Genomic DNA, 21,545 nt, shown 5'->3' with positions numbered 1-21,545 from the left:
GGAAGGAAAGCTGTGGAAGCACAATCGTTGTATTCTTTACGCCACAGAGAAGCGGCAGGCGAGATGAGACGGTGGCCCAGTTACCTGCTGGGGTGGATGGCCTTCCTGCTCTATTCCTGGGAGACCAATGGAGGTGAGTGCACTGGAAGATGATGGGGAGGATGCAAAACAGGGAAAGAATGAAAGGACCAAAGTAAAGATTCCAGCACCCAGTTGGGAGGAGACTGCTTGGTAGAAATCTCATTCAGACCTGGGGTTTCAACCCTGGGCCCCGTGTGATCTTGACCAAGCTCCGTAACCCTCTGAAACCAGTTCCCAACCTGTGAAAGAGGAATAGGAAAACACTTCCTCATGGAGTTGTTTTTTTAATCATTTTTTTATTATAGAATATAACATATGGACATAGAAGTGATAACTTTCCAAGTGCAATTCAACAAGTAGAGAGCAAATTTCAAAGACTGTTATGGGCTACAGTTTCAGAGTTTCAGTTATTTCCTTATTGTGATATATAAATATATATACACACACACACAAAAAAGATAACATCTTTCAAAGTATGATTTAACAAATAGTTATATAGGAAATTTCCAAAGTTGTTATGAGCTAGTACCATAGTTTCAGTATTTCCTTATTGTGAAATATAACATATATGCAAAAAGGTGATAGCTTTCAAATTACAATTTAACAAGTGGCTATAGAACAAATTTCAAAGGATGCTGTAGGTTACAGTTCCACCATTTTCTCATGGAGTTATTTTGAAGATTAAATAAAATAAAGGCAGAAGTACTTTTTTTTTTTTTTTTAATCATCATTTTATTGAGATATATTCACATACCACGCAGTCATACAAAACAAATTGTACTTTCGATTGTTTACAGTACCGTTACATAGTTGTACATTCATCACCTAAATCAATCCCTGACACCTTCATTAGCACACACACAAAAATAACAAGAATAACAATTAGAGTGAAAAAGAGCAACCGAAGTAAAAAAGAACACTAGGTACCTTTGTCTGTTTGTTTGCTTCCCCTACTTTTCTACACATCCATCCATAAACTAGACAAAGTGGAGTTTGGTCCTTATGGCATTCCCAATCCCACTGTCACCCCTCATAAGCTACATTTTTATACAACTGTCTTCGAGATTCATGGGTTCTGGGTTGTAGTTTAATAGTTTCAGGTATCCACCACCAGCTACCCCAATTCTTTAGAACCTAAAAAAGGTTGTCTAAAGTGTGCGTAAGAGTGCCCACCAGAGTTATCTCTCGGCTCGTTTTGGAATCTCTCTGCCACTGAAGCTTATTTCATTTCCTTTCACATCCCCCTTTTGGTCAAGAAGATGTTCTCCATCCCACGATGCCGGGTCTACATTCCTCCCCGGGAGTCATATTCCACGTTGCCAGGGAGATTCACTTCCCTGGGTGTCTGATCCCACGTAGGGGGGAGGGCAGTGATTTCAACTTTCAAGTTGGCTTAGCCAGAGAGAGAGGGCCACATCTGAGCAACAAAGAGGCATTCAGGAGAGAAGTACTTTTCATAATACCCATCCTTGGTAAACGGTAGAAGGAATGTGAATATATTAATTAGAAATGAAAGTTGTATCATTCCAATGAACTTAACCTTAGGTCCAACTAGAACACCCCAATTTCCACTCTAAATGTATCTGGGTATCTAAATTATCCATCAAAAGGCTGTGTGGTAAACCTGGAGGCAGAACAAAGAGAGACCTTGATTATAAAATCGTTCATTCAAGCCACAGTGAGGAACTTTCCACAGTTAGAATCCACATCTTCCTGACAAGTTCTTGGATAAGGCTCAAGAAACATTCTCAAATTTGTGCAGTTCCTCCTTCTTTAATCTGGATTCCATGAAGCCTCTTTTAAATGATCACATTCCATATTCCAGAGATTCCTAAACTGGGGTCACTGGGAAAGCATTAGAGTTCATGAACCCTGAATTTTTTTTTTTTTATAATTTACCAGGATAGTGGCAATAACTATTGTAACAAACAAGCCCCAGAATCTCAGCAGCTTAATACAATACGATTTATTTCTTGCTCCTGCAAAGTCTAGTATGGCTGCACCTGGTACACACGCAGTGCTCCATGTGATCATTCGGGGACCCAATCTCCTTCCATCGTGGGGCTCCATCATCCCCTGGGTTTTGTGGATTCTTTGCTTTTAGCTGATAGACAGGGATCAGGAGAGTCTGGAGGTTCTTAGAGGAGGGACACTGTCATTACCCAGAGCTCTTATGACACTTAGCTGCAGGTAAGTCTGGGACATGCAGTCTAGCAGCGTGTTTGGGGATCACATAGCAGTCTCTAGCACAGGGCATACAAGCATTTTCCTAGAGAGAAGGTCTTGATTCTTAAAGGAACTGACAAGCCCCTAAAAGGTTAAGAACCCACAGTCTATTTATTCATACAGGGTACAATGTTCTTGATTAGTGTCAGCTTTTCTAGTTACAGTCTCATTTCAGTCACCCCCGTGAGACCACACCCAGATTCCTATAGTGAAACTCAGTAGCCCCAAATCCTCTCTACACAGATTCACAGATTAATTTATTCCACACATGTTTATCGAATTACTCCTAAGTGCCGGGCGCTGTGCAATGGACCACAAATACAGCAATAAATAAAATACAGGCTCCACACTCAGAGAGCTCGCCTTGAGTGGGGGTGATAGATACACAAACAGATAATTGTTTAAAATTATCTTTGGTAAGTATATCTATAGCGATCTGCTCTGAGTATTGTAAGAGTGAGGAGGAGTATTAGCCCAGACTGAACCAAGTCGTAGTGGACGAGTAGCAGGGAATAAAGCTGGAAGAGAGGAAGAGCATTCAGGACAGAATGAAGGGCATGAAGAAAATCCCAGAGGCAAGAGAAAGTGTGCAGGAAAGTCAAGGAAATGTTAATCAGAGAGTGAGACCAGAGAGGTCAGACGGTCTGGATTGCAGAGGATTGCAACCCGGTTAAGAAGATCAGGCCATCTGCTGGATTACTTTGCAGATGGCTAATAGAATCCATTACGTGTTGATTTTTACTAACAACTCCCAAGGATAACCTTCATTCCATGCTCAGGGGCCATCTGCCCTCCCCACTCACCGCCAGCTTTCACATACTCAGCAGTGTCCATGACCGAGCAAAACGATTGGTGATGACGATGATGAAGATGATGATAGCTAGCATTTATTGAGTGACAGTCCTGCGTTGGGTACTCTTCTAAGCACTTCACATATCTTAACTGGCTTAAACTTCCCCAAACCAGGCCAAACAGCTCTCAGAGACACAAAGGCGACCTGAAGGTTGAAGATGAAACGTTACTTAAGGATTCCTCATTGCATCAACCCATTGGTGAGGCCCAAAGATGGAGGTCTGCTGTCTCCACTCCCACCCAGCCCACCTCCTGTCCCATTACGGCCCATGTCAGATGGTTCAGAGCAGGGATCTGAGCCAACAAGGGATGAGGCTACTAGGCTATAAGGTCTTGAAGGCAGAACCCACGTCTTGTCCGTCTGTCTTAGTAAAGGGCTAACTATTGTAACAAACTCTCCAAAATGTCAGTGGCTTAACTCCATGGAGGTTTGTTTCTCACTCATGTAATAGTTCAATGTGGATGTTCAGTGCGAAGTTTTATTTTTTGTGTGATTCAGACACACCAAATCCTTCTGTTTTGTGGCTCTACCAACCCTAGGCCTCGGAGTCCTCTTTAGCAAGGTCTCTCAACCTCAGCACTGCTGACGTTTTGAGCTGGAGAATCCTTTGTTATTGGGGATGGAGGGTGGGGACTGTCCGGTGTGTTGCAGGCTTTTTAGCAAATTCCCTGGCCCCTACCCACTAGATGCCAATAGTACAACCCCTTCCTCCATCGCTTTTGACAACCAAAAATGTTTTTAGACATTGCTTGATGCCCCCGGGGGTCAAAACTCCACTCGCCACCCCATATTGAGAATCACCATCTCTTCAGCTGGTGGAGAAGGGAAGAGGAAAGAGCACAGAGGATCACTTGGGACATTTTTATGGGCCAGAATGTGGTTGAACATCATTACCACCCACATTTTATTTGTCATAATTTAGCCTTATGCCCACCTAACCACAAGGGAGGTTATAAAATGCATTCTGGCTGTGTGCCCAGAAGCAAACAGAAGCCGGGTTTGGTGAGCACGTGGCAGGTTCTGCCTCACCATTTTTGTAACACGTGTACCCACACATAACTGATCAGAATATGTTACTCACCGTGATCTCCCTCATCATCGCTTTGAAGGAGGGAGGAAGGGAAGAAAAGAGGAAAATGGAGGAGATAGCAAGGAGGGAAGATGTGATCCCGGACTAGCAGATAGGAAATCTGAGCTCTCATTCCAGTTCTGCTCGAAAAATGGTATTAACATTAAATTGTTCCTTATCTTATGTGGGCCTTTAATTCCTTCTCCATGTAATGAGGAATTGGGGTTAGAACAGCACTTCTTAAGATATATTTCAGGGACCTTTAGCCTCTAGAGATATCGAGTAGTTTAAAAAGGAAAAAAAGGCCAACTCAACTCAATATAGTCTATAAACTCTTGGGAATTCGAGTCATGTGCATATTAAACTTCTAATGAGTTATCATTAAAGAAATGTTTAATTTGGTTTAAAACAGCCTTTTCCAAACTTACTTTATTCTTTCAGTCATCTGTTGAGCGTCTACTATGAGCCAGTTCTATTCTGGGTCCTGGGAATTGATTGCAGAAGAGACGTAGTCTCTGTCCTTACAGAGAATAATAGATCTAGGATTGTGTTTCCTGAACTTTATTCATCCAAGGATCACCCTATCAATACATGTGCCATCTTAATATCACTAGTGCTATTATTTACTAAGCATTTTTCCTTCAAATTTGCTCAATCTTCTTCACTTAACTTTTTTTGAAGAATACGTTAGGTCAGTATTGTATCTTTAAAAGCAGCACTACTTGCCATAAATAGAAACAGATAAAAATAAATACTATGAGAAAAAAATCCTATTATTAAATTCTACGAGATACCATTGCCCAAGTAAGGCTCTCAGCCTGAAATCTGTCCTCTTTTTGTTAAAAAGGGAGATTATTAAGTACTAGAGATGTGGTGGGGAAATACTAGCATTAAATTGAAACTTTCTCTTTTGTGTGACCAGAAGGATTGAAAGAGCATTGAACAAGCAATTTTTTTCCAGTCTGTGTTTCAAAGTGATTTAATGTTGGGTCCTGATATTACCCAACGTGATGTGATGATCCAACAAAACATATCTTGTGTGACGCTCGTGGTGTACGTTCTACATTCTGAGAAACAATGGTCTGGGAGAACAGTATATCTTGGGTGACTTCACTGTTTATGAAACTTCCTCCAGTACTCTAAGTCCACAGATAAGCTGGCCATGCTCATATATCACTAGGAAGTTGGATGCCAAGCTTACATGCAAAGCCTTCAGCTCATCACAAGAACCCAGTGGAGACCCATCCTTGGCTCATCCTTGTGACTAATCCTCTCCGTGTCTTGTCTTCTGTTCTTCAGATAATAAAGAATCATGTGTTTTCCCCTTCACCTACAAGGGGTCTACTTACTTCTCCTGCATCAAAATCAATAGCTTCTTCCCCTGGTGCGCGACCAAAGCAATTTATGATGGAAAATGGAAGCACTGCACAGCAGAAGGTGAGTGGGTTCACACGGGCCCCTGCCAGGGGAGTTCCTAAAATGGTGGAAAGCAAAAGATTATGTGTGAGTGCGTATGAAAGGAGCCAGTTTTTGCAGACAATGATAATAGGTGTGTGTGCACAGCAGATGCTCTGGGAGAAAAAAACACTGGATGTTAATAACAGATAATAATATAGGTGTTTAAAAGCTGTGCCTTCCGGATGAGGATATCGTGATATTGTAAGGCCAGTCAACCAGAGGGAACCATTGTATTCTTTGTCTCTTTCTTAATTTTCAGAAACAAAGTATAAAAGTAAAGCACCTGGAATTTGAGAGATTCCATTTACTTTTTGCAAAGTCCAAGACATTTTTGACAGTTATGTGGTTTCTATTTTTGTGCACAGACAGGAAAGACATTTCGTTTCTTTTAACCAATCCTCTATTGTTGTACATTTATATTGTTCCCACTAATAGCCAGCTTTTGAATAATCTGGATTTGCTTTTCTCTGGTGTCACTGTTCTTGTCCCTTTTAGATCCACTGTCCCTCATTCTTAAAATAAATATAATGTAACATCCCTTTTACTATCCTGACATGAAATTTATAAATAGCATTACCCGCTTACACTCACAATTTGGAAATAAATCAAACATAATTCTATAACTGCAATATAAAACAGAAATATAAGGGGAAAATGTATAATAAAGGAATAAGCATGCATGGCCATAACTAACCTAAAAGATTTTAAAAAGTAGCCAGAGGCTTGTACTTCTAAACAGAACTTCTTTGATTGCAACAGCTAACAGTGTCTACAAAAAAATTCCTCCACACATTAAAGAAAACATAAAAACTTGGAAACAATTCCACCTTCATTGAAATTATCTCTCTAGTTCAAACAGTACAAATTATGATCATCTGGGTGAAATTTAATTAGAAATACATTTTTCCTTATTTTTTAAAATTCTGGGCAAGAGGTCCCAAAACATACTTAAAATACACAAATGGTGGTGAAACTATGCCAAAAGTGTATATACAGATAAAATCAGGGCCTAGAGATGTTAATTTCTACCATATCATTGTTTTGAACAAATCAAAGAATTGAACAACCTACTTTTGACTAAATTTCTTTTATCCAAGTCACCCAGGGTCCTGTTTAGACAAAGACTTGCCTTTTGAGTCTCCTCCCTGGGTTCTGTTGTGTGAACTGAGTACTGCTCTGTGGACCCATAACCGGTAGCTTTCTGCCTTTTAACAGCTTTAGCAACTCAGCCTTACACCACAGCGGTGGGTAAGTGATAATCCACGTGCATCTCCAAACAATGCCTCGTGGAATGCTTTTCCACCACGCTACCTCCTGAGCGAAATAGTGAGATCAGACAACGTTCAGAGGTGTTAACTGAAGATATTTATATAACTAGAAATATGGCACTAAAATGTGCATCAGGCTTCCTTGCTATATTACAGATTTCCTCAATAAGGATGAAATGTTGCCACCACCCAAAACGGAAAATTGGAGTCATGTCCGGTTCCTCTTTCCCTCCCACCCAACATCCAATCCACCAATTGGCTACTAGCTCTGTCTTCAAAGCAGATCCCAACCCAGCCTCTTCCCGCCACCTGCACTACTGCCATCGACTCTTTACTGTAATATGTTGCTAACTGATCTCCCCAAACTCCCCTTTCCCCCATATTTGTTTTCTGTGGCTGCAATCGGGATGGCTTATACAATAGAAGTTTATTTTCTCACCGTTCTGGAGGCTGGAAGGCTAGAAGTCTGAAGTTGAGGTGTCGGCAGGGCCCTGCTGCCTCTAAACCTGCAGCGGAGCAGCCTTCCTGGCTCCTCCAGCCTCTCGTGTTTGCCAGGAATCCTTGGAGAGCCTTGGTTTGTAGATGCATCACTCCAATGCCTGCCTCTGTCTTCAAATGGCCTCCTCCCCTGCATCTGTGTCTCTTCTCCTCTTATGAAGACACAAGTCACGTTGGATTTAGACCCTCCCCAGTCAGTATGACCCCATTTGACTTGATTATATCTGCAAAGACCCTATGTCTCAGTCAGGTCACATTCCAGGTCCCAGGAATTAAGGCTTCACCATATCTTTTGTGGGGACACAGTTCATCCCACAGCAACCCCTCAATCTATTCTCCACACATTGGCCAAAATGACTGTTTAAGTCCAGGTTCTCTAGAGAAACAACTGGATATACATAGATCTATATATGTATACATAATGCATACACACTTACATAGACATTATTCATTTATTCATATACACACACTCATATATATAAAGAGATTTATTTTAAGGAATTGGCTCAAGCGTTTCTGGGGACTGGCAACTCCAAAATCTATAGGGCAGACCAGTAGCGTGGAAATTCCAGTAAAACTTAATGTTGCAGCTGTGAGCCCAAAATTCATAGGGGAGGCCGGCAGGCTGGAAACTTGAACGAGAGTTAATGCTGAAATCTTGAGGCAGAACTTCTTCTCTTGGACTCCTCAGGCTGTTTGCTAAGACCTTCAACTGATTGGATGAGACCCATCCTTGTTACTGAGGGTCGCTTCCCTTACTTAAAGTCAACAGATTATAAATGCTGATCCCATCCAGAAAATACCTTCACAGGAACGTCCAGACTGGTGTTTGACCAAACAACTGGACACCATAGCCCAGCCAAGGTGACACAAAATTAATCATCACGGTGAGCTTCCTAGAATGTGAAGTCAGGTCACGCTACTCTGCTCACCCCCACCCCTGTGAGTGGCTTGTTGATACACCTAGAAGAGGACCTGTCCCCTTGGTTTGCAAGGCTCCACACGACCTCATCCCTACCCACCCACCCCCACCCCCACCCCCCTCACCTTCAACCACTTGTCAGTTGAAATCCAGCCACAGTGGTTGCCTTGCTGTTCTTTGATGACCCTGAACCCCTTCTTTCTTTAGGATCCTCCCACTTTTGTTCCCTCTGCCTGGAACTCATTTCCCCTGGATTTCTGCATGGTTGGTTTCTGTATATCCTGTGGGTCTCTTCTCAAGTACTACCAGCTCAAGGAAGCACTCCCTGGCCCCTTCACCTATGAAAGCCCATCTATCACTCATGGGAAATGAAATCTAGCCACTGTAAATAAATTCTCAGGCACAACATTTGTAGTGGGATATTCAGTCTTTTCATGTCAGTTGTAATAAGACACTAGCACCCAGATGATAAACTTTATTATATTTGACCTCACTGAGCATTTTTTCTTTAACCTCAACATTTTTTTTTTTTTGGTAGATAAAAATCTTGACTTGATCTGTTGATCATAAACCATCAGGACTCTTTGTCTCAACTTTCTCCCCTATGGTCTGTTTATGATCATTATATAGATACATTAAAAAATGTTTATTGTGGTAAAATATATAGAACATTAAAATTTGCCATTCTAACTTTTTAAGTGTACAATTCAGAGACATTAATTGCATTCACAATGTTCTGTGACCACCACCATTTATTTCCAAAAATTGTCATCACCCCAAACAGAAACTGTACCCAATAAGTAATAACTTCCCTATCACCTCTTCCCTTAGTCCCCAGCAACTCTAATCTATTTTCTGTCTCTATGAGTTTGCATTTTCTAGATATTTCATGTCAGTGGAATCATATAGACATTGTGTGAAGGATGTTTAGTTTGTTCAACATGAGGGAGTGCCATGGGTTGGGCTTAGGGACCCTATTGGTGAAGCACTGAGGACAATGAGAGTGCGTGTTTGAAAATGAAAAAAAGTTTCTTCCAAACCCAATGTTTGTCCTGTACTTTGATGATTGATTGGTGATTGGTTGATTGATAAGGTGACTGTCCTGTGAATGGCTGGAGAAAGCCATGCCTGTCACAGATTCCTTTCTGTACAGATTACCCACGGTGCATCTTCCCCTTCATCTACCGAGGAAAGCCTTATACCAGCTGCATCACGGAAGGTAGCTGGACGGGAAAGCTGTGGTGCTCCGTCACTTCCAGCTTTGATGAGAAGCAACAGTGGAAATACTGTGAAACAAATGGTGAGGCATTGGGCTCCACTCAAGACCAAGGATGGAGTAGGGGTGGTGGAGGGAGGACAGAACTGAGTCTCATGAAGTGGTGGTGGGCAAGGTGAAGGGCAGAGCTACAAGGGGAAGCACGGAATTCTAGAAACCAGCTGTCACCTCACTGCATCAACCAGGAGACACAGGAATGCCCTGAGGCCATCTTTCCCCAAGTCACCAGTGCCACCACGAAAATCCAGGTGTCCTGAGAACCAAAACCTTGGGCTGTAGTCTTGATGTTGGTTTTCAAGGATTTCTGTTTCCGGAATTGACAATAACCAGAGTCCCCTTTGCTAGAACCTACCTGCAATTCAAGGCAACTTAACATCTTATCTTCATTTTATACCTACTCCAGACTTAATTATAATGACCACTGTTCAATCTCACTCTGATCCAGAATCTTTGTATGTAATAACCCATTGAATCTTTCTACAGCAGATCTATGAGATGCTATTTTCCCCCATTCAGTAAATGGTCCCAGACAAATTAAGTTCTTGCCAAGTTCTCAGTCCTAGGCTATGTCAGAGTGAGACTTTGAATTCGAGTCCACATGGCTCCAAAGCCCATTCTCTCTCACCAAGCATGGTTGCCTCCACAGAGGTAAAAATGTATGCAGGGCACCCACCCCCAAACCACACTTATTCCTGCATAAAATCCTTATTATGTTCTTCCCTTAACACCCAAAACATCCTAATCACATATAAAGCCTCAATTTTATCCTAACCTTAGCCATCCATCACTTGAGTCCTTAACTAACCTAAACCAACCTTATGCTTGCACCTCACCATAATTCTGTTCTAATGCTTTAACCTAATTTTTCATCCATCCCTACTCTTGACTCGAAACTCTGTCATTAATCTATTCATAACCGTAGCCATTTTTAGAACCCTAAACCAAATGGGTGGATTGAGAAAGATATCAGAGGTCATAAAAACTCTATAGTTCTAAATCCATTTCACATCTTATTGTAACTTAACTCCTTTAATATCTAAACTTCCATTTATCCTTCACGTTGGCCAAGCTCCTCAGGCCCGGTTCTGATGGGGTAACATTAGAATTTGCATGAATCACCAAACAGATGCCTGAGAGAAAGCACTGTTAGGTGTAGACTTGTGTATGTTAAATTAAAGGTAGCTTTTAGGCTGGCTTCCCCATTGCATTAAAGTTATTAAATCTTTTGGTCCATTTTGTTATCTGCAAAATGAAGATGCTAGGCTTGACAGCACAGGATTTTTGTATACATTAGAGTTCACTTTCATTGCACGGCGTCCTGAACATACCAGATGCTTAAAAAATGTGAGTTCTCCTCCTTCTCTATGACCTGAGTCAAAAAGTAGGTCCTGAAGTCAGACTCAAGTTAGAGATCTGCTGTTGCCATTTACTAGCTGTGATCTTGAGCACGTTAGAGAATAAAAATGATAATGATAACAATAAGTGAACATTTGGTAAGCATTACGATGTGCCAGGCATTATTCTAAATGCTTTACATGCAGTAACTCATTTCTCCCTCACAACAACCATTCTGAGATAAATCTGATTATGAGTCCCGTTTTGCAGATGGGGAAACTGAGGCTTAGAGCGGTTCCATTGCTCAGTGGCAGAGCTGTGATTCAATCCCAGGAAGTCTAGCTTCAGAGTTTGCGCTCTTAATCAATAGTCATTACTGCTTCTTAATTCCAATACCCTTAGTCAAATTCTGGCTCCCCCAAACACCACCAGAAAAGCCTGTTGATTAAGCAACGCTGAGTTAATTACTTTCCACAGTAAGGGAGATTATCACCTTGACAGAGTCTTGGCAGCCTCTTGGAGGGGGTGGGGCAAAGTCAGGATATTAATGAGGTTTGGGGGTCTGGTTTAAGATGAGTCTTTCAATGTGGGAGTGTGATTAGGATTGGGTATGGCTCATTATATAACAGTTTAGAGGTAGTAGTCACAGCAAAACAAGAATTTTGAGCAGGCAATGGATTTAAAGAATCTTGAAGAGCACCCAGTCTTTTGATGCAATCTATTGAAAAATCGAACAGTCTAAATTCATGTAAATGTTGTTTGTTTTTCAGAAAGTTCTTGAAACGAACAATAAAACAGTTTGCAAATTTTCTTCTTTCCAGGCAAGAATTTCCTAGATTAGTAGTCAAGCTGAAGAAGACCATGGCATGGCAAAGTTGTGTTAGTGTAGACAGGCAGCTATGTGGATGTAGATGTGTTGTTTCTCACTTATCCATAAAATGGAAATAATAACATCACCAGGGAGTTGTTTGGAGGGCTCGGTGATATACTGCCTTTAACGAGATAAAGCCTGCACATAGCTTGTGTGATAAAAGGGAGGCCTTTTCATCTCCTCCTCTTGTCCTGTAATCTTTCCTTTATCATTTTCAGAGTACGGGGGAAATTCTTTCAGCAGGCCCTGCATCTTTCCCTCCATCCACAAAAACAACGTGATCTCCGAATGCATTGAGGATGGAAAGAACAAGCTCTGGTGCCCAACCACAGAGAACATGGATGGCGATGGGAAGTGGAGCTTCTGCGCCGACACCAGTAATCTGGGAGTGGGGTCTGGGGTGGGCATGGGTGGCTCCTCCATTCATTTGCTCAACAGTGGGCCCTACTGGGTCCCAGACACTGTGGTGGGCGCTGGGAGATGGTGATAAGTAAGACAGAGAGGTCCTGCCCGCATGGATCTCAGGAACAAATAGCATAAACTTCATCCTATTGCGACAGACAAAATATAGGCAGCTTTAAGATCCAAGAAAAAGGTGTCAATATGAAAACACTTTTAAGCTAAACACATAACTTTCATACAAATATGCAGTGAACATGTGCTAAGGTTTTATTTAAATAATAAAGCTAGTTCAAAATAGGTTATAAGAAATACATATACTCAGTAAAGGAAAGAATGCTGAGCTGAAGCAAGATTGCTAAATTAAATACAGAATCTGTTAATGTCTAAAAGGTAATAAAACCTTTGAGGTAGCTTCTCTAGCAGACAGAAATTATTTGCATATCTACTGAACAAAAATTATTTCCAATATATCAATCTTTTATAAGTTACTTCTGACATTAGAGAGTCTGGACCCAATCAAAGCAAACAGTAAGTCAAACAAAATTTGAGTGCAGGTCTACGAATCCTGACCGATACCTGTTTTTGTACAGCCCCCAATGGAAGAATTTTTTTTTAAATTTTTAAATAGTTGAAAAAAAATCTAAAGTAAGGACAATATTTTGTGATATCTGAAAATCATGTGAAATTGGGATTTCAGCTTCCATCTATAAAGTTTTATCAGGACACAGCCACACTCATTCATTTACGGATTGTCTGTGGCTGCTTTTGTGCTACAGCAGAAGGGCAGAGTTGAATAGTTATGACAGAGACTGTATCCCTGACATGGCTGAAAATATTTACCATCTTGTGCTTTACAGAAAATGTTTGTCAATCCCTGAACTAGAGTTTCAGGTGACTGTTAGGACTTGTTAGACGATGCTCCAGGATGACATTAAAGGGTCATGTAGCAATTTTTTTCCTTATGTCAAGTTTTGGAGTTTTGTTAACAAAAGGTATCAAACCTAGATTTGTGGGATGACCGGGGAAGGAGTCCTAGAGGGAGAAAAACACCACTGGCAACCCGTCTTCACTGCCCTGCCCATGGGCAACGATCAACAGATCCTGTTTGGTGCCATTTTTTCCAGGGATAAAATTCTCCCTCCACACCTCCATTTCCTTATAAGTTGTCCAAGTCTCCAGTTCAGGGGTCCTGCAGGCCGCTGGGCTGTGGATGGAGCTGTTGGGTGGAGGGTTGCCCATGGGTGACGCATCGGCTGGGAGTGGGAGATAATTTGTCTTCTGAGTGCCTCCCGCTCCTTTCCCTGGCCCTCCTGATGACAGGACGTTCTCCTTCTCTCTCCCACTTCCAGAACCTCTTGTACTTTCGCTCTGACCTTTCCCATTCCGTCCCCCCACTCCATCTCCCCACTCCTTTCCCAAGACCAAGTCTAGAATAGCTTCTGAGAGAGGAAAATCCAGTGGTACAGCATTCCTATGACATTTAGGGTTAGGTCAGAATTTTCTGTGGATCATTGCTCCTCCTGTGTGGTCTGGAGGAGGAAGACAGCCTTCATGGGATTAGAAAGGAAAGTGGAGGGAAAGGATGCAGGTGACTGGACCAGTGCCCAAGAGATAACCCTGCCTGGTGGACTGGCACCCAGAGGGTTAATTGGGGTAAACTGCGAGAAAGGGGTGGGGGTTGGAGTGACATGATGCTTGTTCTAAGCAAGGGAAGTAGCTTTGTGGTTATGAGGAATTGAAAGGGTTCTGTGGGGCTGGAGCTTGGGTGTGAAAACAGGAGAAGTAATGGCAAATCTAGCTGGAGAGGTCTACACAAACTACGGCAGGAAGGACTTTGAACACAGAGGCTGAATAACCTAGATTTTTATCCTATGGGCAAAGGGGAGTCAAAGGTTTTGAGTAGAGGAGAAACCATCACGTGTGCATTTACAAGGAGGACTCTGGGAAGAGGCTACGCAGAGGCAGGGAGACCAGGGAGGGGAAGAGAGAGTAAGTCCAGGTGAGTTATGCTGGGGTGGGCGGCCCCAACAGAGAGAGAAGCTGATAAATCGTTAAAGAACAAATGCAATGAAGGTCATATCTGGGCAATACAAGAGCTCATAAAACGGGGGATTTTACCAATCTGAAGGATTTGTGGAAATAAACAAAGACCACCGAGATGAGAACAAGCAAAACAATTTATTCAAAGCTTGCAATAGCAAGGGGGTCGGCCACCATCACTTGCGTTTGGCAGAGACTCAAAGGCAGACAGAGAAGTGGAAAAGCTTTATAGCGGAAAAAAGGGAAGATCGGAGGCCGTTGGCATGGGGAAGCTGGAGACGGGCATCCTATGTGATTGGTTGGGGGAGTGTATTCGACATTCTCTGGTTGGTCCTAAGTAGGAAGTAGGGGATGAAATTAGAGAAGCTGTCAGTTATTGATCAAATCTTGGTCATTTGGGGCTGACTGTTGCAGGGATTATGGTTTGGATTCCTGGGTTGGTTGCTTCAGGTAGCAGGTTCTGTTTTTATATGGGGTCTAGCCATTGTCCATTTGTATATTCAGTCTCTCAGATTAGAGAACACCTGATTGAAAAACTCACATTTAGTCTAACACTCACATTTAGTGGAAGAGCTAGACTATGAGTGGTGTCACCGAGCAGGACCAGGGAGGGCAGGAGGGTTCAGGCAGAGGGAGCTGCAGGTTTAGGTGCCCGAGGTGAGAAGGAAGCAGGCAGGGTGGAGCGAGCATCAGGGGAAGAGGGATGAGGTGCGGCTCGGGGAGGTAAGATCGTGCAGGCACTTGCAGGCCACGTTAAGGATTTTTTCTTTATCCTGAGGACATCGGGAAGCCAGGTAGTGTTTTAATCAGACGTGACCAGATTTGCATTTAAAAGGTCACCCTCACTATGGAGGTTGAAATGGACGGAGAACAAAGTGGATGCGGGATTTGTTGGGGCTGTTGCAGCAATACAGTCAAGAAATGGTGATGAATCAGAACGATAGAGAGATGAGGGTGGATGTGAGATTTATTTCTCAGGTAGAATCGACAGGACTTGGTGAGAACTGAGGTATCGGGAAGGGATGGAGAGGGAAGACGCAAAGATGACCTGTGGGTTTATGACGTCCAGTTGGGTGGACAGTGGTGCATTTGCTGACATATGGAGCCCTGGAGAAGACAGAGGTAAAATCGGGGTTGAGTAGGTACCCACTGAAAGGGGAAAGTCAGTAATTTCCTTACATGACATTTATTGAGCATCTACTGTGTGTTACGTGTCAATCAAAAGGGAGGATTCTAAAATTCCCCAAGATCTAAAAAGGATAGTTGGACAATGCTTGAGATTAAATCTTGAGCTGGAGATAGTCAATAACGTTCAACATGCATGCAAAAAAATTCAAATGCATGTGTATCATGCTATGTACACTTCTGCCCTTATCTATAGATATCCGTCATACTGAAGAAGGATCACTATAAATACACGTCTTCCCCCATAGAGGGTAACAGAATGTCAATAGTAGGGCAATGATACAATATGAAGTCTCTTTTGTAAAAATGAATGCATAGGTATACACATAACACAAATACTTTCAACATGCCTATATGTGTAGAAAGAAAGAAACGCAGGAAGAAATTACAGCAAAACATTTCAACAATGATTAATTATGACGATTTTTATTTTCCTCTTTATGGTTTTCCCTATTTTATATTTCTTTACAATAAGCATGGATTTTCTAATAAGAATAAAAGACAATGAATAAATCTTTCAAAATTAGTTGGTTACAAGGTTAAAATTATACCTGTATTGAGACTATGGTTTAAGAGTTGGAAGTTTATTAACCTTGGGTGGTAGCATCATAAGATTAAGGATATGGGTATGTTTATCATGGACCATGGATATAAATGACCAAGTTCATGCTTGTGCACAAATACATAAATGTTTGGAACTGGAAGGCAGTATAGAGTAGATTTTAAGATGACAGATTCTAGAACTCAGAACACCTGGGTTCAAATCCTGCCTCTGCTAGTTATTAGCTGTGTGGCCTTGAGAAAGTTACTTCCCCTCTCTGAGCCTCTATTTCCTCATGTCTAAAACAGAGAAACAATAATAGCTTCCTCATGAGAGTTAAGGGAGTTAATAAGGAAAATACTTGGATGAGTGCCTGGTGTTTACAAGCATCTGATAGATGTCAGCTACCATTAATTGGGGGGAAGTGACAACTTACTAATTCCCCTTCCAGCTAGTTCCCATTCCCAGTGGAGCCCTAAGACTGGGAACTAGGTATGAAGCAGGGTATGGATCAAATAGGGGAATCAAAGGTAACCTCCTACATCAAAGGAAACTCAGGAATTAATTCAATAGTTGGAAAGAAGCATGAAAGATCAGCTGTGGCCAGACAACGGAGCACCTTCTCATATACTAAGAAACTTGGCCTTTATTTGGGGGGCAACGGGAGTCCTGCAGGGGGTTTTAGGCAAGGGGGAGTGTTCCAGTTGGCTAATGCTGCCAGAATGCAAAACACCAGAAATGGATCGGCTTTTATAAAGGGGGTTTATTTGGTTACACAGTTACAATCTTAAGGCTATAAAGTGTCCAAGGCAACACATCAGCAATCAGGTACCTTCACTGGAGGATGGCCAGTGGTTTCCAGAAAACCTCTGTTAGCTGGGAAGGCACGTGGCTGGCATCTGCTCCAAAGTTCTGGTTTCAAAATGGCTTTCTCCCAGGATGTTCCTCCCTAGGCTGCAGTTCCTCAAAAATGTCACTCTTAGTAGCTCTTGGGGTGTTTTTCCTCTCTTAGCTTCTCTGGAGCAAGAGTCTGCTTTCAACAGCTGTCTTCAAGTTGTCTCTCAGCTGCAGCTACTCTCTCAGCTTCTGTGCATTCTTCAAAGTGTTCCTCTTGGCTGTAGCAAGTTCGCTCCTTCTGTCTGAGCTTACATAGTGCTCCAGCAAACCAATCAAGGCCCATGCTGATTGGGTGGGGCCACACCTCCCTGGAAATTATCCAATCAGAGTTATCACCCACACTTGGGTGTGGTGTATTTCCATGGAAACAACCTAATCCAAATGTTCCAACTTAATCCCCACTAATATGTCTGCCCCACAAGATTGCATCAAAGAATATGGCTTTTTCTGGGGGATGCAATACATTCAAACTGGCACAGGGAGACATGAGTACCTCAAGCTTTAGAAAGAACAACTGAGGCCAATGGGATGGATTTGGGGGTGGGGTTGGAGGAAGAGGGGAGTCAGGAGAACCAAGTGACTAATAATTTTGAGGAAATTACTGATTTGGGGGAAATTACTACCAATAATAGAAATGAATATGTAACCCATGCTGAGTGATTTCTCTGAGGCAGGCACTGATTTTTTATATATAAAAAAATCACCACAAAAATCCTATGAGGTTGTTGCTATTGATCTCTCCATTTTACAGTTGAGAAAATTAGGCTCAGAGAGGTTAAATGACTTGTCAGAAGTCACACAGCAAGTAAATGTCAAGGTCAGGCTTCTAACCCAGGTCTCTATGACTCCAAATTCCAGGTGTTTGACCAGTACACTACACAGATTGATTTACTACCTGCTCCAGCCCACGGCTAGGGCATGCAATGCCTGTGTGAACATTACCAGCAGGTGACCCCTGCCCACCCCCACCCACACCCCCACCAACAGAAGAGCTGCAAAAAGCACAGGGCACGGCAGGCTTGACAGCGGAATGACGGGTTTCAAGCTCCATGTCTCCCCCTGAGAAGTGCCCAAACAGCACAGCCATAGCCTTGACCCAGTTTGGGATCTAGGGTGAACTTTGAAGCCTAAGTCTCTAAAGTGTGGAGGCCCCAAGAGTAATCTCTGTGTTATCCCTCTTCTACCTAGGAATTTCCACACTGGTTTCTGGCTATCCCTGCCACTTCCCCTTCAGCTATAGAAACAAGAATTATTTTAACTGCACTACCAAAGGATCAAAGAAAAATCTTCCGTGGTGTGCTACCTCTTATAACTATGACCAAGACCGCACCTGGGTATATTGCTAATGAGAAGGTGAGAGCAGGGGCCACAGTTTGGTGCTTTGCTGCTGAAAGGTGAGATCTGGCACCTTACCTGGGTGCACTGCTGATGGAAGGTGAGATATATTCCTTCCAGCATGTCTCCCAGCAAGATGGGCTCCATTTCTCAGAAATAAGGGGTGTGTGTGTGTGTGAATGGGAATTGGGATAACTTCTTAGATGTCTGGAAGAAACTGGGATTCTCTGTCAAACAGGAGAGCAGAAGAGGGGAATGGGGGGCTCTTCCAGACTCAGAAAGGCATCATTCCAAGTTCCATGTCTGGGAGGCTTTGGATGTGAAAGATTAGGAAAATGGAATTTCTCAAACTGAAGTATGACATGAAAAGATGATGTGGGAAGGAGATAAATGAGACTTCTCTATTTCCCCAGAAGTCATGGCACCAGGTTATTGATCCATTCCCCCCATCATTGAGTAGTCAACCAGTAAAAAAGTTGGGATTCATTTCTCTTCCTTGTCATTTGAGCCCCTCCTCTACCTAAGCCCATACATCATCAACTATCTCCTCTGTACTAACTGCAACCCTCCTTTATCTTCTAGTCTTTTCCTTCTGGCTCCCCATGTGGCTAACTTCAGTAGCTTACAACGTATAGAAATTCTCTCTAGACCTGCCTCATGGCTCATCTGTAACCACTCTGTACCTCTGGAATTTAAAAGTAAAGAGAAGCTCTTTCATCTGATGTTTGGACAAAACTCCACTGCCTCTCCCTCCATAGGAGAAAACTCTTTTGATTCTACCAATATTTAGCCTTATGAATGAAACCAAAGTAATGATTCCCTGAATTATGTGTTGACATTGAAAATAACCTTCCTAAATGGAAGACAGGCAAAGGAGTGGGGTTGGGACTCTGGGTATCAGTCTACCAGGGTGGATATTAAAACACTCACAGTGGAAGTGCCCAGCCCCTGACCTCCACCCATCAAAACAGAACCATCTTCTCGCAGGTCCCCCTCCCACATACTATTATGGCCAAGGTGAGACTGAGGGGCTCACTGTTCACTGACTTACTTCCTCCCAAGAGTCGGGCTGTGGGAAGGGGTGTCTAACTGCTCTTTGATAAGAGGCTCTATCTTACTTTTTGGCTGAGTCTGAAAATGAGTACAAAGTTACTTTTTTATTCACACTACATTGATAGCCAGTGCAAACTTATTACCTGAACTCTGACCTTTGATTCTATTTTCAAGGGGAGGAAAAACATCATCAGAGGAAGACTGCTATATTGAGGCTTGAACGTGCTTCATCTTCTTCATCACATATTCCAAGCTTAGAGCACCACCTTTGGAAATAACCTCTCCACCACCTTGCTTCATCACTTGGTCCTTTGTAAAGAATGGAGGGAAAATGTGGCATAACCAACATTAAAGGAGTCTAAAACTAACTCTGGGGGCTGCCTTTTCTGCTTCCTAGAATGACAGATATGGTGAGGGATCCGACTGTGTGGGGAAGGAAAATTTGGTGGCTGGATTGGTGAGTCTCATGGTGGGGAAACCAGATTCTCAAGCCAAGGGACCCTTAGATGCAATTGCAGCTTGCTGTTTCTTTCTGGGAAATCCAGGTTTGGGTGGAACATTTGCATATATTTATTAAATAATAAATTAGTAAGCAAATGGAGGATGGGAAATTCATGCCATGAAGACCTTAACTATTTTCTGTCTATGCCCATGGCAGACATCAATAATCGATGACAGAACCTGCTTCCCTCTGAGCCCAGTTGCAAGCACATGTCCTTTTTAATCTAAATGAAATACACTGAGCTCCTGCTCCACCATCCCTCAATACACCTAGATATCAGGGACAGATTTAACTGTTCAGCCTCCTTCTGTACCAGTCTGAATATCAAATTAAAATGATACTGTTGCACAGATATGCAAAAAAGCCTACAGATTTAATGGAAGACCATTTTACCTTGGCTCACGGGCAGCGAGGGACAAATCCCCACTCAACAATCTACAGAAACACCATAGTAAGCATAGTTCTCCTGTTCCCAGACCCTGTGTCCTCCTGCCTTGTTGAAAGCCTTTCCCTCGTCGACTCTCCCGCTGTCCCCCTCACTCATTCCCCTCAAGCCCTGATTTATTCCTTGAACACCAAGCTCAGTGCAGCTTCTGTCTGTGCCTCTGCTTTCACCCTGGAATTCTCTTGCCCCTCTTGCAGCTCACCTCCTCACTTCATTCAGTCTTCAAGAGGGAGACAGAGACATGCTGTCCAGATCCTTCTTTGAGAAAAGACTTGTTGCCCAGCTCTGTCAGCCCCATTGGAGACGGCCTCAGCTGCTGGGTGGCCTCCTTCACCCTAAGACATGCCCTTCCCAGGGACGCCCACAATCCAAGGACAGACCAAGGTCACATTGAGAGGCCATTTAAACCCAAGTGAGACATCTGGGAAGGGCTCCATGCTCAGAGCTCCTCGTGGGCTCAGATGAAGTTGTTGAGCCTGCCCTGCAGGCTTATCCTGCTGCCCAGTCCTCATTCCCTTTCCTCCAGTGGGTGTCGATACCAAAGACACCCACGGAGTCTACAATCTCAGAAAGAAGAGGAACCCTGGGGAACACAATTGGAGACACCTCCTCTTTAAGAGATGCCCTTTTGGATCATTCTATCTAATTAGGCCACCCTTGCCCCTTCCCCAAGTTCACCCCACTTCATTTTCCTCAAAGTATTCATCCATAGTTGAACTTCTCTTAAGTGATCATTTTTTATTCTCTCCTCCCACTGGAATGTAAGCTCCAAGAAGCTGAATACTTCATCGCTGGGCTATCTCCAGAACGCAGAACAGCTCCAGGCTTACAGCACAGATCCACACTGTCCAATACAGTAACCACTGGCCACGTGATGTGATTTAAATTTAAACCTAACTTAATGAATTAATAAAATTATCAAAGAACTAATTTATTAATTAATTAAAAATTGTATTAATTTAATAAAAATAAAGCAAAACAAAATTCAGTTTCTCGGCCTCCCCACATTTCAGGGCTCAATGGCTACACATGACTGGTGGCTGTCAGAATGGAGGGCTGGAGGCAGAACTCCTCCAGCATTGCAGAACTTCCCTGTTCCTCTCGGCCTCTTCCCCGTCTCTCCCGCGCCTGGTCTCCTGCTCTCCCCCTAACACGCCAGGCGCCTTCCTGCTCTGTGCCGTCGCACTGGCTCCCGCCTGTGTCTGAAATTCTCTCCCCCCCAGATGTGCTGGCTGAGCCCAGAGACTTCCTGATATAAAATGGCAACACCCTTCGCACTCCCAGAACT

At 42.9% G+C, this 21,545-nt stretch overlaps 1 protein-coding gene across 1 annotated transcript; it reads left to right on the top strand.

Moving 5' to 3' along the window:
• The first annotated feature begins 63 nt into the window (after window positions 1–63).
• On the top strand, window positions 64–18,268 carry ELSPBP1 (epididymal sperm binding protein 1). The gene is made up of 5 exons (XM_037820291.1): window positions 64–133; window positions 5,529–5,666; window positions 9,529–9,675; window positions 12,076–12,234; window positions 18,111–18,268. Exons 1-5 carry the CDS (start codon window positions 64–66, stop codon window positions 18,266–18,268), a joined length of 672 nt encoding a protein of 223 aa, XP_037676219.1.
• Window positions 18,269–21,545: the final 3,277 nt, after the last annotated feature.

This window comes from Choloepus didactylus, chromosome 27 (assembly GCF_015220235.1).
Source record: "Choloepus didactylus isolate mChoDid1 chromosome 27, mChoDid1.pri, whole genome shotgun sequence".
Lineage (NCBI taxonomy): Eukaryota > Metazoa > Chordata > Mammalia > Pilosa > Megalonychidae > Choloepus > Choloepus didactylus.
Note: the sequence above shows the minus strand (reverse complement) of the source record. Positions and strands in the feature narration are given on the sequence as shown.

Bases quoted from the DNA above. Each gene is read 5' to 3' on its own strand.
- ELSPBP1 (XM_037820291.1), top strand. From the start codon at position 64: ATGAGACGGTGGCCCAGTTACCTGCTGGGGTGGATGGCCTTCCTGCTC. The intron at 134-5,528 runs GTGAGTGCACTG...TCTGTTCTTCAG, and splicing joins TTCCTGGGAGACCAATGGAG to ATAATAAAGAATCATGTGTT. The intron at 9,676-12,075 runs GTGAGGCATTGG...TATCATTTTCAG, and splicing joins GAAATACTGTGAAACAAATG to AGTACGGGGGAAATTCTTTC.